Genomic DNA, 17,550 nt, shown 5'->3' with positions numbered 1-17,550 from the left:
AAATAAAAGGCTTTGAGAAATAAAACTTTTTTAAATAAATGTTTATTATATAAATATTTATATATATGCAAAATAGTATTTTGTCTTGTTTATTTCAGGTATATTTGATAGGCATACTGATTTATTTATGCTTTTATTTACTTTTTACCATAGAAGGGCAATAGTAAAACAAAGACAGTAACAGGAAAAGAAATAATATAATCAATTTTATTAATTAGTTTAATTAGTAATTATTAATGTTACGTTCCATCATCTATGGACGTTAAAACAATTACAATTAACGAGATGTGTAATTTCCAGCTGAGTAAAATGCTTGTTTTCATTGAAACAAACTGGCCCTTTAACGTGACTTATTAAATCCTACGGTCATTAAAGGCAGCGTCAGGTTTCAACGTGACGCCACCCGGAAGCGGTGGACGCGGGGGCGGAGCCTGGCAGAAGATGGCGTCCGTGCGCTGTAGGCGAGACCCCTGCGGCGTTATTTGTCTGATTTTAACTTATTTCAGCGTGTTTTACGCGGACTACGTGGTCATACAGTATGTCCTCATCCCCGCCTACTCGGACAGGTCGGTGCTTTGTGTTTTTGTGTCGTTTAAGCCGTTAAAAAACGACATGGCGCCCGCTTCTCTGCGCTGCCTGTTCGGTTGACAGCAGCCACAGCTGACAGCCTCCTCACGCTTTCTGTCCTCTGCTGAACAGACAGCAAAGCTTCTGGTTTTCTGACAGTAACGAACGTTTGGGGACGTTTGTGTGAACGCTTGTGGCGGTTTTGCATTGAGGTGACGTCAGATAACGCGTGGATTTTCCTTTGTTTACTCGCTGAAGCCTTTTAACGCATAGGAAGAGTCAGCCGGCTGCTGCGGCGTCGCAGGCGAGACTCTTCATAACCGAACGCGGTCTGCCACATTTACGCATTTTATGTATATTCCACTGCTTTAATTATTCAGTATCTCCTATTTATTATACTATTTATTCCCGCAGCCTTATTGACAGGGTCTCCGTTTCGGCTACATTTAACCAAGTACTGGACCTAGGTACATTTTTGAGGTACTTGTACTTGATTATATCCACTCTATGCCACTTCAGAAGGAGGGGAAATATTGTTCTTTTTACTTTAATACTTTTATTTGTGCATCATAACCGAAAGACGCCACAGGTAAATAACCGACCAGGTAAATAACTCTTTGCAGTCGAGCTGCAGTGACTAAATGATTAGTTGTCAGCAGCTGATTGATCGGTTTGAGTAATTATTCGTCTGACTTCTTAGATGTGAATATTTTCTACTTTCTGTTGTCCTCTGTGACAGTAACATGAACATCTCTGGGTGGTGGACAAAACAAGACATTTATTTATTTATTTATTTATTTGGCTTTTATTTCCCCACGTGAATTTCTAAACGACTTTTGAAATCCTCTTCCATCTGGTGGTTTTAACCCCGCGTCATGTTGTGTCTGGTGGCCCGGAGTGACGCGTCATGCGTCTCGCGTCATGCGTCCCGCAGCAGGTAAAGCAGGTGGAACGAGTCACAGCAACAATGAAGGGCATCAATTAAGTGCTGTTAGTTACACAAACTCCTGCTGTGATTGGCTGCGTGTTCTGCTCCTCCGGTCGGCGGCTCACATCCTTCACTGGAGCGAAAGCCCTGCACTGAAAATGTCACATAGACATGCAGGTTTAATTAGGAAAATGTACTTAAAGTATTGATGATAAAAGTCCTGAGCAAATCCTCCCGTCGGAGAAGATGAAGCCATCGTTTCCTTTATGCCGTTCAGTGACTCCACCTTCTCCAATGTGAGGATTTCCACCTGAGAATGTTTGGGTGTGGGGCCAAAGCGACCCCCCCCCGGTCCCAGTTAGCGGATGAGATGATGCTTTTCTGTGTGTCCCTCTCACAGCGTGTGGTGCACCCTGCATGGATCCGTGTTCAACCTGATCCTGCTGCTGCTGCTGGCCTGCCACTCCAAGGCCGTCTTCTCGGACCCCGGTCGGTGCCTGCTTACCGCTCAGCGTGACAAAGCCGGGCTGAAATGTGAGAAGCGCTCGGTCTAACGTCTCTATTCAACGTGTGCCCTTCCGCAGGTATGGTGCCGCTTCCTGACACGGCCATAGACTTCTCAGACCTCCGCTCGCAGTCGTCTCGGATGAACGAGCGGGTCAGTCACATCCGGAAACCTTTGTCCTTACTAACCAGTCCACGATTTCCCACGTTTAACTTTAAACTGTTCAGACGAGTCAGAGACGTGTCAAATCCTTTGGCTTTTCATCTACAAATTGCAGGTTGTAAGTGGGATTTTCCTGCGTCTTGTCGTGACGGCAGCTTCTCTCTGGTTATGAGTGTGTTATTAACAGCTCTGCGGTGTATTTATGTCTCAGAAGCTGCTCTTAGGTCTGCCTTCGGGCTTGTCATTATGAGCTTAATGACAGGCGGTGATGGGAATGACTCGTTCAGCCTCCTCTCTGTGTGCAGTCGCTCGGCGTCCCGCCCACAGCGCAATCTGATTGGTCACGAGTGACAGCCTATCAACACTGAGATCATTTAATGTCCTCTTATGTCTCTTTCCCCGTTTCACATAAGCTGTAGCCTGTTTTCAGTCTGATTAGACTCAGCAGAGCATTTCAGTATGGATCGTGATGAGTGCGATTAAATAGATTATGTAACTTATTTTTCTTCTCTTCTGGGTTATTTGTGGCTCAACAGCCGTCAGATTTGGTGTTTCTTACGTGTTGTCTGGCTCTTTTCAGGGCTGCGAAGGCTGGACGGTGTGCAGTCGCTGTGAAACCTACAGGCCTCCCAGAGCGCATCACTGCCGCGTCTGTCAGAGGTGCATACGCCGCATGGACCATCACTGTCCCTGGTGAGGAAACTCCATCCATCCATCCATCTTTCCCCTCCTGCATCTTTCTTGTCTCTCTACCCGTTTTTCTTTTTCCGTCTTCTCATCCGTTTCATCAGCTTCCCTGATTTGTGTGCTTTAGGATCAATAACTGTGTCGGAGAGCTGAACCAGAAGTATTTCATCCAGTTTCTCTTCTACACCGGTGAGTACGCTGGATTTTTGTCCCTTTCCAACGCTGATCATCGGATGCCTTCTCTCCGCACCGATGCCCTGAAGCGGGACCGCCTGGACGCTTCCTGTTGTGACCGTGCCTCCGTGTTGCAGGCATGGCCAGCCTGTACTCGCTGGTGCTGGTGGTGTCGGCCTGGGTGTGGCGGATAAGGAGCGAGACGGAAGTCGGCGCAGAGAAAGAAGGGGAGGAGACGCCCAGCAAGCACCTGATAGTGTGAGTCCTCAGTCCTCAGCAGAGTGGACGTGCGTCTTCATGTTGGTGTTTCAGCTGCTCAGTCCTTCTCTGTTCGCATGTCGAGTGAGTCAGTTTGTTTCTATGACTTCCTGCCTCTCAGTGCTCACTACATCATCCTGCTGGTGGAGTCAGTGCTGTTTGGCGTGTTTGTCATGGTCATCTTCTACGATCAGGTACACACACACGCACACACACACACACACACAAAATGTGCTGCTGAATTTCAAGACTAAATTTGGACCTAATTTTTCTTCTCGAATGTCGTTTTCTGACCTGCAACACCAGACTGTCTTGTCCCTCTGTCTGTCCCCCCAGCTGGTGTCCATCATCACAGACGAGACGCCCATAGAGCAGATGAGGAACAGGCTGATGATCAAGGACAGGGGCTCTTCGTCTTCGTCCTCCTCCTCCTCCTCTCAGCTGTCTCACCACCCCCAACACACCCGCAAGCCGAAGCTCGCCCTGCTGCGGGAGGTTTTCGGCAGAGGTGGGTTTGACTTTATCGTCTGCGTCCTCCTCACAGTGACTGCGATTGGAGGCACCAGAGACCCAAGCTGTTTTATGATTTCATCTCCAGGTTCGGTCTTTTGCTGGCTCCTTCCTCTCCACTCCAGTCCTCCGTCGGCAGGCGGCATCACCTACTCCGCCCTGCCCGACTACGACGTCTGACCGAGAGAGACGGTGGGCGGAGGATGAAGTGCGAGGTTTTGCGTGTTTGTGAAACTGTGTGACAAAGAGTGAGTTTTCCGGTTAACTACGACGTCTTATCGTTGGACTTGAGAGGTGAAGAGGAAGGAGGACAAGGACCAAGACTTGGACGAATGAAGCGTGTGTGTGTGTGTGTTTTCGATGAATGAATGAATATTGTACTGTGTGTGTGTGAGACTTTATCCCCCAGGGCTGGCTGTGGTAAGGTAAGCTGTCCTGTCATAAGGCAGAGCTCAAGTGGTCAATTTGTGTCCCTCCTGTGGACACTGACGCTGAACCGTTAACATGTGTAAAGATGGCCGACGTGTCTCCACTTTCACACTGTAGAAAAGTGAAGCTGACGTATCCCGGAAACCGTGCGGCGGTGATCGGGCTTTACTGCGAGGAGCTCTCGTGTCCTCCATCTTTTGACATAACGTTTAGGTCTTCGTGAGACCAAAACCGCCCCATGAGAACAAGATGCTAATGTGGTCTGACTCACATGTTTTCTTTGGTTGAAAGTAAGTCAGTGATGAAAATGTCAGCCGGTCTCTGACTTTGAGTGTGGACTCACCTGTTAGCCTGACCCCAGTGCTGTCCTTTACGACGCCGTCTCTGGGGGAGTTGACTTCAGGCCAGTATTCGCGCTAACAGGTGTTTTAGCACACAAACTTTCTCTTTAACAAGCTAAAAGCAGACGAGAGGTCAACTTTCTGTTTCTTTAAAGCGTTTTCACTCCGTCAGCCTCCGAGTGAAAACGGGTCAAGCTTTAATATTTTGAAAACGACGCTTTCATAATTTGCTTATGTACACTATATGGCCAAAAGTGTGTGGACACGTGAACATTACACCCAAATGTGTTAGTTGGACGTCTCATTTTAAATCGATGGGCATTAGATGCTCCACTTGTCTGGTTCAGGCTTTCCACCAGGTGATGAGGTCTGCCTCACGGTCCGGTCCATGTCTGAGGTGTTGGACTGGAGTGCAGGGCTCCGAGCACACACTGTTGTATGAAATATCGTTAACGTGATGTTCACACTCGTCTTCGCTAGAATTCCCCAAATCATGAAGAACAGAGATGGAACGTCTGCATACTTTTGTCCACATAGTGTAATGATTAATGATAATGCTATAAGGTAATGATTCACTAGCTCTTTTTTTCCAACCTCTTAAAACCAAAAAGCACTGTAGGTCAACTTGTTTTTTTATTATTTATTTATTATTTATTCTCAAAGCAACCACTTGAGCTTAAGATATCGATTATACCACAACACAACAAGTTTAACCTGTACATTTTTATATTACACGCTACGCTACACACAGCTGCCTGTCCTCTGTTACGTCCTCTGAATTAATACGACCAAACTGGTACGAACAAGAACAAATGAGATATTATTACTTTTTATGTGTGTTTTTCCCCCTCATTCCTGTGTTTAATTTGAAGTACAAAGAAGTTTGACGTGTTGACTAACTGAACCGTGTTGCACTTATAGAGTACGCCTCTCAGTATTCTGCTAAATCTCAGTGAAGGGACGATTCTTAACATATTTATTGTTTCTAACTATTCCGTGGACTCTACCAAACCAGCGTGTGTTTGTACTGGAGGGTGGAAGCCGCCTTTCTCGCGCTGACCCCGGTTTGGATGTGCTGCTGCTGTAGGACGGATGACGGCGTGTACAGATTTGTAACACACCTGTGTGAAGGTGAGGGTTAATTCAAACCCCCGGCTGCTTCTACCTGCAGTACGTCTTACTTTGTATTTGCCGTGAAATGTTGTCGCAGCTTGTTTGTGTTTCCAAACTCCTCATACTGATTTTCGGTGGAGGGTAGTTAAAGCCTGATCGGAAAACTGCGACCTGTTTGGGTCACGTTTGACCATGAAACACTGAGGCGGATTTTCGTGGCAGAGAAACCAAAGGCGACTTCACCGCTCCAGATGTTTTTATGTATGTGTATATACTTATTCTTCTAACTGTGTGTTTGACCTGGGCTGAGCCTCATAAGAGTTCTTCAGGTGCTTCACCTGATATGACAGACCATCCATTTTGTTGATTGCGGTCCTCGTGGTGGGGGTTTGAGCGAGTACCTGAATGTGATGAAGGAGACTCCCCACTGGGCAGCTAACCGCAGTTTATCCATTGCAGTTTATAAATATTTGTAAATAGTTTTCTAATAGATATTAAACGGAGCAGCTTCTGATCAACTTCAGATTTCATAAATAAATGACTTCCAGTTAAACCCCCCCCCCCCTTCCAAGTTTGAGTCCCCCACCCACCTTTTGATATAAGCCCCGCCCACTCCGAGTCCAGCTGCTGATGCAGATAACGGTGTACTCGCTCATCCCTCGGCCTCGTGAGAACGACTGCCGGTTTGGAGTCATTTTTTTCTTGAATTATGTGACTTGAATCTGCCTTTTTTAAATTCAAAATTTAAATTTCATGTGTTTCAAGAAAATCAAGCAACTAACATTTACTGTCTCCTAACCCAGTCAGTGAGAACTTGGAGAGATGTTAGCGGTTATGGGAGGAGTGCAGCCCTGTTTGCTTCTCACTTTTGTCATATTACTGAATTACTTCTAATTGGTAAACTCAACACAGAGGTGGCCAGTATGGCCACAGCTCATAGCAGCTTCATGACTTGGTCATGTTTGGGATATGACTGTTGGTGCTTCAGTACAGTTTCTGATCAGAACCCGTGAAGTACAGAAGTCAACACATAATTGAAAGGGAAGGTAAACACAGTCGTCTTTATTCACAGTTTTACCACCTGTAGTGTCAGTCCTCAGGGCGCAGTGTCTTAAAACTTTGAATCCAGATCTTAAAACTGGGCGTTTTGAAAACCAGGAGATGTGATCCTGATCCGACAGAGCTGAGGTTTGGATTCTGTAGTCCAACCCAGCATGGCAACGAAGCGAGTGTCCTCCAGGACTGATTTCTGTTGTGTCTGAGGACGAAAAGAAACTTGGCTCAAATGTTTTTTGTAACCTCTCATAACCTCTGTCCAAGCACTCACTGACGGTCTGGATTTCTGAGACATGCCGGCCCAGGTCTGGTTCCTGTTAGCTGTACATAGGAAGGTGCATATTTTATATCGATGATGTGCAATTTTCATGAAGGGAAAGTTACTGAAACTCAGAGCATTTTGTTTTTGGCTGTTGTTTTCTATCTGGGTAAAACAAAACAAAGGTTTGAAATGTTTTGTGGATGTTTGAGGTGCAGGAGGTTTTGTCTTCTGATTTGTCTCTCAAAGGTCGATGAAGAAAAATGAAGATTCTCACCTCATGATGTTCGTGTAAAAACATTTCCAACTGCCCAGGTGTGGTTTAAACTATCAGGGTACCGACGTGCTCATTTGACTCTCTGGAAGAATGCAGTTGATTTGTTCTTTTTGTTTGTTTGTTTGTTTGTATTGGTGTCGATGAACATGGTGCGCTCGTTTCGGTTTCCTCCACATTGGTGCAGATGCCTGAAACCTGGAACGAGCGCCCCCCACTGGCTGTTTTACTTGACAGCGGGAAGGAATGTACGTGCAAACAAAGAGGGCCTGAAGTCAACACTGAGCCACCAGCCAAACACACTCAGCTCGTTCAAAAGCATGAAACTTTATCAACCTCTTAACATAACAAAGTGCAACAACGTCCCAAAGAAGCGTGTCGAGAAGGTGGTGAATGAGTGCAGTGAAAACTTTCTGGTGAAAAAGGGATTTTTTTTATCATATTTTGCACACTTAGCGCACTTTTCCTCCTGAGGAACTTCTTCAGCTGCTAAAACTCTGTGTTTGTTGGCTGGTAGGTTTAAAAAAAGAGTTAATTTCAGGCCCTTTAGACAAAAGCAACAGAACGTTTCTTATCATGTGGCTTCATGATGAACGCGTTTACAACTGATAAACGTTTGGTGTTTTATTTATTGTTGCTGTCTTCAAAGTGTGACCTGTATATTATTCCTGATGACCTGCTGCTCTGCCTCGTTCGACTGGAAGTAAAACAGTCTTTTAAACTTCACTGGCTAATTTTGTCTTTTCTCAGGTGCTTGTTTTGTTGTTCAGTTAGATTAATAAAAACTTGTTTTACATCCTTCAGCAGAGACCAGTTTTTAGACGTCCACAGTCCGAAGTGTTTCACAGCATCAGGATTGTAAAGTTCAGGTCTTTGAGGGTTGATGAATCAGGACCAGAGTTCAGGAGTTTGACTGACAGTCATATTAGTTTGATGACTCTAAATCAGATTTAATAAAATAAAGTGAGGATCCAAATCACATCCTGATTCTCTAAGCTTCGCAGCAGCTTCAAACAGCAACAACAAAAAGCATTTAAATCACATTTTCAGCTACAAACTGGGTCTTTATCTGGATCCAAAGTCTCTTCAGGTTCTTTAATGTTGTGTGCACAACAGTTACAGTGAAGCAGTCGCAGTCAACACAGTCGGGCTCGACTATGTTCATACAGCATGTTTAAAAAGAGAAAACATGAGAATCACATGAATCAGTGCTGAAGTTAAAACGTAGGAGTAAAACTAAATAAAATAAGACAAAGGCAGAGCTGCGCCACCTTCCCTTCATCCTCCAGGTGAGAAAGGCTCATCTGAGTTTAGATTTTCTTTTCTTTTCTCTCTTCTAAAGGTCAAGAATAAAAATTTGAACCTGGTGTTGAAAATGTTTGTCTTGACTGCAATAATTTGCAAATGTTCTTCTTGAATGTTCAAATTTGAAAACTTATGACTCATTTCTTAAGTCTGTTTACCCAAAGAGAGGATTTTTTAAATAGAAATGCATTAGGAGAGCCATGATTGTGATAGAAAAGCTGACCACTGACTGGTTTAACTCGGCAAGTGTTAACAAAATTTCCCTTGCAGGAGTTTGTGGAAGATCGTGTTGACCCAGCAGGGGGCGCTGTGGTTGAAACATCCAGTTAAAGTCTCCCCACGAAGCTCAGCGTGATGGAAGACTGCAGCCCCAGTCTATCTGCCAACTGGAGGAGAAACCACATGGTGGCGCTGCTGAGATATGCTCACTGTTTTCTGACACATGAAGGTATGTGGAGTGTGCAGCAGATGTCATGTAAGTACATGGACTGAAAGATTATTAGTTTCCAAAAAATAAAGATATAACTAAAAAGTTCCCCCCAAGTGAGGGGGGTGCCCAGGTAGACGTGGTCCCCCACCCACCACCACCCCCCATTTTTCACTTAATGGATCTGACTTGTTGAAAACCCTGCATCAGACACAGCCTTTGATAATGAACTACTGTATGTTCAGATTATCTCTGCGTGCTAATCTGACGCTTTGAAAGGACACAAAAAAAAAGCAGACTGACCTGTTGGACGGTATTCCTCATGTTGTCGTCAGCAGATACAGGGAGGAAATCCTCACTCTCGTCCCTATGACGAGTAGAAACACAGTGCGAGCCAGAAGAAGAAACATGAGGTGCTTCAACCGCGGTACAGACAAACTAACAAAAAACTGGCGGGACTGGTGGTCGAACTTTGATCGAACGCTGATATGGTCTCCAGTGCTTCTGCTGGATGAGTCGTTTGTGCTGACAGAAGTCAAAACAAAAGACTGGTTGGACGTGACCTTACCTGTCAATGAAATCACCAATGGAATTTGAAACATGAACAGAAAGAGCTCTGCTCACCGCTTTTAACGCTCACAATGACACAACACGGCGTTAAAAGGAAATAAATGAGCAGCCAAGTTACAAAACAGGAGCGCAAAATAAATCCCTGCTTCCTCAGCTGCTGAGACACAAGCATCCTGTACATTCAGGAAACTTTTTGTTGCCAAAGCGTCTTTCTTTCATTGTTGAACACCACCTCAAACAATAGCAGTGCACCTCTGACTGATGTTGTTTGTTGGACGTTTTTCTGAAGAACTGACTCATAAGCTGCCTGCATGACAAAGCAGATGGGGTGACTTTCTCCCCTCTGGTCCTTGGATGGCATCCATTTTAAGATGATTCATCCAGGTCCTGACCTAGTCTGGTTTATGTGGTATGGCCAAGTGAACAGCAGCTCAGATATCCTTTCACAAACAGATGAACAAAAGCTTGTCAAGTTAGATTGTGATTTAAAAAAAACTGCTTCTCGTAATGCTGGCAGTGACAAGTCAAATAAAATTCCAGCGCAGCGATGAGGCTTGCAGACTCGTCTTCATTCGTTTAGTTTCCATCCGCAAAGTTGTTGTATGACTCGCTGATCTTTAGGTCCCATGAGTTGACATGTTTGCAGAAAAATCATGTGACAATGACTCACAAATATAGAAAACATTTTTATTGTTTCTTTGGTCTTGAGCTGACTCTTCCAAACTACTTCTGAGATGGCAGCACTCGTATCCGGAAGGTTTAACTCACAGTTTAACGTGGCATCTGTGTCCAAAATGACTTTGCTTCCCTTTGTCCGACATGGTGATATCTGCTTGTGCACTGATGCTGATTTCCAGGGTCTGACTGACCGAGGTCTTCAGTCGAGCTCTGTTGGCTGCAATTGGAAGCAGGAAGTTTGGCAGAAAGAATTCTTGTGCCTTGCATGGTTGGCATCTTAATTCTGCAAAAACTGAGCCTAAAATCAACTCAGCAAAAGAGAGTAACACGTCAGTGAGACTTAACAATAAGTCCAGCCTGTCAAAATGTGAACTCTGACCATTTAAAATAAACTGATGGCGTCGTTGGTAGTTTTCACCTCTTGAGAGCCACTGGTTTGAGTCAAGGTGATGCTCTGCCTGGGAAAGTCCTCCATCACTAACTGTACTGCGTATGGACCTTCATCACTGCTACTGGTGGGGCTGAATGACAGACTGCACAAGGATGAAAACAAAGGAAGACAAGGCCAAAAATGTCTTTGCTGTCATGAAATGCATTTCAGGGCTTATTTAGGAAGAATATCTCTCATTTCATTCAGCAGAAATGCAGGGGTTCCACTCTGACAGTGTTGTGTTTCCGTATCTGCACCAAACCTCGTCTCCATCGGGGTCAAAGGCGAATAGCATTTTGAAGGAAGTCTGAGAGAGATAGCAAAGAGATTTAGCGGTTGTTTCATCCTGTTTCAAAGGCTTTTGTGTGACTGTGATGCTTCAGCCAAAAATCCAAACAATGCAGAAGTAAAACATGGGTTAGATAAGAAAATTGCTATCACTCATATATCTGTCTGTTGAACATGTAGCTGCTGTAAACGTCCGGTTATCTCCTGGTGATCCAGTTGAAACAGCAAGCCTGGCACTGTCACAAAGCAGCTGAATGCAGGAAATAGGTTACTGCATCTGGCAAGAAATTGTCATTGTTTCACTCTGGTATTTCTACAAACTCAACAAGCAAGGTATGAAGTGTTAATTAGCTACGGATTTTGTGCTGTTTCAAAGTTTCCAGTCTCTGCGCAATGCTAACCTAATCGGCTTCTAGCTGTAGCTTCATATCTAACAGACGTGGGACATTTTGCACGACACCCTCACTCCTTTGACCCTTGATCTAGTTAAGAACAAACTTCACAGCAAACGCTCCAATGGACAAAATGACCCTTTAATTTGGAATATTCCTGAGACAAGTTGATGCTGTTATTATATAATGCGAGAAGGTAGCTTGTACCAAAGGAATGTCAGAGACACCGGGGCAAACTGTCAGTGCCCCAGACAGAAACTCACACCAAAGCAGTCATGAGATAATGATCATCCAGTGCTGTACATTACATTTGCACAGTAAAGCTTGGCACATGGCAACAGGTTTTATCGTTTTGTGTATTTAGGCTAGAAAATAAAGGAATAAATAAAAATCAGGAACACGGGCACAAAGTTGGTACAACCTGTCAACAACAAATACCGACATCAAGAGGAGTGCTTTGAGTGAGTTGTTTCGTCCTTTTATTTCAAAGATTATAGACTAAAGACACATCTCACAGTGTTGCACAATCCATCAGCAAACACAAATTGTACAGTATAACCTCCAAAAAGGTATGGTTGATTCATCATATTAGTTTTAGCTGCACTGTCTTTCCTTACAAACTCTCTGTACCTTTTGTCGGTAACATCTTCCCGGTTCTTGTAGGTACAGTATTAGCCTTCTACAAGCTCCAAAATCAAATATTAAAAGCCTGTTGTTGCCTGCCACATCTATTTATATGTCCAAACTAAAGCTTGGACAAATTCCATCTACAACCACAACTGAAACAAGCCTCAAAACCAATACGTAAGACCCCATCATCATCACAGTGATGATCATTTGTTTTCACCTTTGGATTACTGTCCGTAAGTGTTCACGTTAGTGTTGGTAGGTTCCAGCTGGATGCTACTGACAAGGCAAAGAGTGATGACTGACAGCAGCCCATATCTCACCAGTTCATGTTTAAGCTGGAGGAGAAAGCACAAAGCTGAGTGAAATGGGTTCACTGACAGGAATACCATTAAAATTCACTTTTAAATATCTGTTATGTGAGACAAGATAAGATAAGAACGTTATTGATCCCGCAGCAAATTGTTGTTCCAGGGCTGCAAAACAAAGAAGCATATAAAAGTAGCAAGTAAGTTCCACGCAAAATATAAAAATAACAGAGTAATATATAAAGACAAGAGAAAGACCAGACTCCATTCTGTGAACTCACATGAAGGTAACCACGTCCTGAGTTTAAAACACTACAAACATACACAGTAACACGTACAAGCATCATGGTTCCACAAATTTAAACTGGACGTTTCATTTTAGCTGGTGATCATTTGCTCCAGAGCCGCCACAGACATGAGTGGAGCTTGGGTGGAGCTAAATGTGATCCCACTGAGAAATTACCAGATGTCTGACAAACAAAAATCGGTCTGATTTCCTTTGTACAATAGCTGCTTCTCCCATTTTACAGCTGATCAATAGAGGACCCGATGCAGGGTTATACTGCTTTGAAATGTAGGCAGTCACTGATCGCGGTTTATGTGGAAATTTTGGTCATCAGTCACATAATCCATTGGATTACAAATGGAAATGTGATCTGATTGGTATATTTTGAACAGAGGTGGAATCATCAGAAACATTTGTAAGAGTTTGTTCATGTATTTATTACAAATTTCAACATGCAATTGAACCTGAAAGTTGTCCCAGCAGCTGCAGTTATGTGATCAACGTTGTTTATGTTCTACATTGTAAGTAAATCAACATTACAATGCAGGCCACAAAAGCGCTGAGACTGACTAACACAGCACAGCGTCTCGTAAACAACGTCCTCCATTCAGGTGTAGTGATGGTACTTTGTTGTGTCGTTGTTGGCGGAGAGGCTGTAGTTATTGTTGTGCCTGTGGACAGAAGTGAATATAAAAGGTTATAAGTGAACTTCCTCAGTCTTGGAAATCAACAGTGAAAGTTAAAACAGCAAAGTGTTTCACTGACTGTCCCCAACAGTCACAATGACTCACCACAATCATTAAATAGTTTAAAAAACAGCATCTGTCATACTCACTTTGGTTGAAAACTTGAGTAGTGTTTGTCAAGTTGTCAGGTGTGGTAACCGTGGTAACTGGTGGTGTCACTGTAGAAACAGCAGTACCATCTGTTGTGGTTGTATCAGGTGTAAAGGTGACAAGTGGAATCGTGGTAATCAGCGGTGAAAGTTAAGACAAACCAGCGTTTCACTCACCGTTTTCAACAGTCACAATGACACACCGCAGCTCCGAGTGATACTTGACTGAGGTGCTGAAAAAAATTGATGTGATATCTTATAACAAAACGATACGGTTTTGAAGGAAAACACTAGTTAATATTCACTGGACTGACGTTGCCTGGACGACAAAACAGATGGGGAGGCTTTCTCCATCTTCGTCCTCCGATGGCGTCCATCTCAGGATAAACTCTCCTGTTCCTGATGTAGTCCGGTTTATATTGTGCGGCCCACTGAACAGTAGCTCAGAAATCCTTCAACAAACAGAAGAAGCAAATAATCGAAATAATCGTGTCAATTTGATAGAAGCATTTCCCAAATGACGCCACCCACTTATGAGGAAAACTGCTGCCTGTGAAGGCGTGACTGAAATTCACACAAAGACGCAGACTAGTTTGTTCAGGCTCACTTAAATTTCTTTTTCATAAAACTTCCTTGATGTTGTTGCCGCTACTTTAAAGCTGTCAAACCAGTGTCAGCCTCAACAAACCCGTCTTGGACATTGGTGTTGAAGTTAGACAACATCAGCTTCCTTGTTCATCTGAAGTCTTTCTTATGTAACCAGAGAACTTCAGGAACCCAAAGTTTTTTTAAGTTTGTTTTGTCTTTCACCTACATAGAAGTATTTGCCTCTGCAGTGATCCTGATTTCCAGGGTCTGACTGACAGGGGTGTACAGCCGGGCTCCATTGGCTGGGGTTGGAGGCAGGAACTTGGGCAGATAGAGTCCCTCTGTGCAGGACGGCACCGCAGGGTCCACTGGAACAACAAGATGAGCAAAAAATTTAAGCCGTGCTAAGGATTTCCTCTAGCATCACCAACAAAGAAGCTCTGAGCAATAAAACACCACACATCTTCCTTGAAGAAGTCATGTGGTTTCCACATGATGACTCAAAAGCTCAAGAACACAGCGAATGGGCACCATCCAAGAGGCATTTGGCTGCCAAAAGAGGAACACTTACCCCTTAAAACAAACTGAACAGGTATTTTGCTGATGGCGTCGTTGGTAGTTTTCACCTCTTGAGAGCCACTGGTTTGAGTCAAGGTGATGCTCTGCCTGGGAAAGTCCTCCATCACCAACTGTACCGCGTATGGACCTTCATTAGTGCTACTGGTGGGGCTGAATGACAGGGTACAAGGCTGCAAAACAATACAACGGGACATAAGATCAAAATCAGTGGGGGACTCAGGTTATCTCAGGGGCAAAAGAACATCATGCAGTGCAGTTGCCCCTCTGACTCCCCTTGAGTCCCCTTTTTGCTGCCTTCCACCACCCATCCCATGCAGAATCAGAAACCCCCCCTCCTTTCCCCATCACCTGACTGCCCACCCATCCACACATCTGAATTTCATTCCTCATTCCATTATAAATGGTGTAACCGAGAAATTCCTCCTCCCGATCTGTCACGTTTTCCATTTGCACAGCTGGTTTCTTGCCTTGTTTTGTTTTCAGTTTGCCTAACCTTCACCTTCACCAAGCCAGGTGTACCTGCACCTACCTGTAAGCATCCTGTAACAATGAACCACTAAAACCATCCTGTCGGCTTCGACTGTCCTCACATGAATCATTCCTCTGCTGCCACTTTTCGTGATCAGGTTTTTGTTTGCTAGTTGGATTGTAATGGTGTCTTCTCTTGCCAAATATCTGCCTGTGCTGTTATGGAGCATGTTGTTCCTTTGAATAAGATTTACTGAGTTGACTCACTGATGACAGGGTGAGAACAGACGGCGGCGTGCAGGGGTTACACTCTGACAGTGCTGCGTTTCCATTTCTGCATCTAACCTCATCCCCATCAGGGTCAAACGCCAACAGGCTGAAATCTCTCCTACAGTTTGAAGGAACCCTGAGGGACACAAAGAACAAAGATGGCCATTCTGGTATTGTGCAACTCAGTCAAAGATGAGTCAGACAAACAACCTAGCTGTAAAATAAATATTGGATTGTCTTGTCAAGACAAGACATGTTAATCCCCAATCAAGTTAATGTCATCTTGTCTGAACGGGTTCCTCGATGTGACAGAAACTTCCTGGTGACGCCTTTTTGAACTTGAACACAAGTCAGCAGAAGATGAATTTCCACGGAAACCTTTCTATTTATTGATCTATTTATTATTTCTGGGTAAAACCAGATTAAGTGTGGCATTTTGTTAATTTTGAGAATTTCTACGATGATAATGGAGCTGCAGAGAATAAGATGGTAACACTCGTATCTGGGATATTTTGGCTTCATTTTAAGAACAGTTGGAGGAAGTGCTTATGTGTTGTCCATCTTTATGTTAGTGGATCATCAGTTCAACTTGCTGGTGTCATTGGTAGATGAGAAAGAGGAAACACAAACCTCACAGCTGGCAGTATGGTGGTCTGGGGTGATCTGTTGGCTTGGCCGGTGTCAGACCGGTTCCTCAGCTCCACCAGAGTCACAGCTCTCCAAGATGAGATGCCATTTACAATGTTACTGATCCAGGCAGCAGAGTCTAATCTGCAGAGGAAGTTCATTTTTACTGTGTGACACAAAATCTGTGTGTATTAATTTGTTCATGTATTCATTCATGTTATCACCAAAACATCCGCTGAGGTATTGGTGATCTGATTCTTGTACAGTTTTGTTTGTTTGTTTGTCCCGTCATGGTGCACTCACCTCAGCTGAAACGGAGCGTTGCTGGGAACCTGTCGAGTCATGATCCCCTCTCTCTGACACCACTCCCCTCCACTCTCCTCGTAGACCTCATTCAACTCTAGAGAGGTCTGAGTCCCACAGTCCCCACTGAAGCATGACCATGTGTCGTCATTACCACATGAGTGGAAGTTCAGCTTATAGCGAAGGACCACCTGCAGTATCACAGTGAAGACGCGTTACAGCAACGTCAGTAAAGGTGATTTACTGAAAACATGCATCTGTTTGTCATCCTGCTGACATATGAGACTTGATGAAATCTTTTTCTTTTTTTTCTTGAGATAGCTGGATTATGATCACTCGGTCCAGGTTAAAAACAAGAATCTGATGGGGAAATACTGTCCAGAATTCTCTGAAGGTTTTTATATTTTCAGGGAAAAAAACTCCTTCATTATTTTCAGAAAATATGGAGAAGCTGCTTTGCTGCATTATTTTTGCAAGAATTCTGATATTTTTAAACCTGGACCCTGTTCATTTTTTCTTTTTAGGTGTCTAAATGACCCCTTTGTTTTGGAAAAAAACCAAAAAGCAATCTGGTGTCTTTAAACAGAGCAAAAAGGATTTCACCGATGCCTTGGGTTTAAAAATACTGGGATTTCCTTTAAGATGTTGCTGATGTTGCATTTACTGCATTTTTTACTGTCTCACCCGCATGTCAGCAATGCTGTTATGGCTTATCATTTAAAGATAGGATGAGAATGAAACAGTACATACCGTGATAGATCCAGTTGTATCAGTGTTTTGGGGGTAGTAAGTCATCACTGTGCCATAGAAATGACTGGCCTGGGAGCTGCAGACCAGCAGCAGCAGCAGAGGAAGCAACATGGTGATTGTGTTAATCTCTCCACACCAAGACAGTGAATTAATACCAACACCAGCACAAAGATTTAAGTCAGCCTCTCTCTCTGTCTCTCTCTCTCTCTTTCACTCTCACTTTCACTTTTTGGTAGTCCCCCACCCAGGACATTGTTTATCAACCTATAAATGCTCTGGTATGAGGAAACGGTTTTTGTTGGTGATACACAATTACGATCCCGATTGACAAGTTCATGCAGTGAATGCAGTTGTCAGTTGTAAAATGTCCATGTTTACACTGTGAGTTAATGCAGTGTCATACATTTGCACAGTAAAACTTGGCACATGGCATCAGGTAGATTTTTACATGGTATTGTGTATTAAGCTGGAAAATGAATGAATGAATAGAAATTAGGAACAGACACAGCCAGGATGCAGTTGATATTTTGGTTATTTGGGGTGAATAAACACAAAC

The 17,550-nt window shown here is 43.8% G+C and overlaps 2 protein-coding genes and 1 long non-coding RNA gene across 5 annotated transcripts; 1 reads left to right on the top strand and 2 right to left on the bottom strand.

Annotated features, from left to right (window-relative positions):
- Nucleotides 1–388: 388 nt before the first annotated feature.
- Nucleotides 389–8,962, top strand: zgc:77880 (zf-DHHC domain-containing protein). Of its 3 annotated transcripts, XR_006842444.1 has the most exons (10): nucleotides 389–566; nucleotides 1,896–1,984; nucleotides 2,080–2,153; nucleotides 2,743–2,855; nucleotides 2,977–3,038; nucleotides 3,161–3,281; nucleotides 3,403–3,475; nucleotides 3,618–3,789; nucleotides 3,880–5,692; nucleotides 8,839–8,962. XR_006842444.1 is itself a non-coding variant. In XM_046381090.1 (9 exons), exons 1-9 carry the CDS (start codon nucleotides 442–444, stop codon nucleotides 3,969–3,971), a joined length of 921 nt encoding a protein of 306 aa, XP_046237046.1. In that variant the 5' UTR covers nucleotides 389–441; the 3' UTR covers nucleotides 3,972–7,989. The 3 variants fall into 3 exon arrangements, 2 of the variants coding, with proteins under 2 accessions (XP_046237046.1, XP_046237047.1); XM_046381090.1 differs by lacking the exon at nucleotides 8,839–8,962 and having other exon boundaries at nucleotides 3,880–7,989; XM_046381091.1 differs by lacking the exons at nucleotides 389–566; nucleotides 8,839–8,962 and adding an exon at nucleotides 801–1,791 and having other exon boundaries at nucleotides 3,880–7,989.
- Nucleotides 8,839–9,548, bottom strand: LOC124054778. The gene is made up of 2 exons (XR_006842477.1): nucleotides 9,299–9,548; nucleotides 8,839–8,954 (listed from the first exon to the last, which is right to left on the bottom strand). It is a non-coding gene; the product is annotated as an uncharacterized LOC124054778 (long non-coding RNA).
- A 702-nt stretch (nucleotides 9,549–10,250) lies between these two features.
- Nucleotides 10,251–17,373, bottom strand: LOC124054721 (integrin beta-like protein A). Its single transcript, XM_046381065.1, has 10 exons — nucleotides 16,995–17,373; nucleotides 16,245–16,435; nucleotides 15,945–16,085; nucleotides 15,312–15,450; nucleotides 14,569–14,746; nucleotides 14,224–14,365; nucleotides 13,724–13,861; nucleotides 13,587–13,642; nucleotides 13,410–13,499; nucleotides 10,251–13,245 (listed from the first exon to the last, which is right to left on the bottom strand). The coding sequence occupies exons 1-10, from the start codon at nucleotides 17,103–17,105 to the stop codon at nucleotides 13,082–13,084; spliced, it is 1,350 nt and encodes a 449-aa protein (XP_046237021.1). The 5' UTR covers nucleotides 17,106–17,373; the 3' UTR covers nucleotides 10,251–13,081.
- Between the last annotated feature and the right edge of the window lie 177 nt (nucleotides 17,374–17,550).

This window comes from Scatophagus argus, chromosome 23 (genome assembly GCF_020382885.2).
Source record: "Scatophagus argus isolate fScaArg1 chromosome 23, fScaArg1.pri, whole genome shotgun sequence".
Taxonomy (NCBI): domain Eukaryota; kingdom Metazoa; phylum Chordata; class Actinopteri; family Scatophagidae; genus Scatophagus; species Scatophagus argus.
This window is presented reverse-complemented; position numbering and strand designations above follow the sequence as displayed.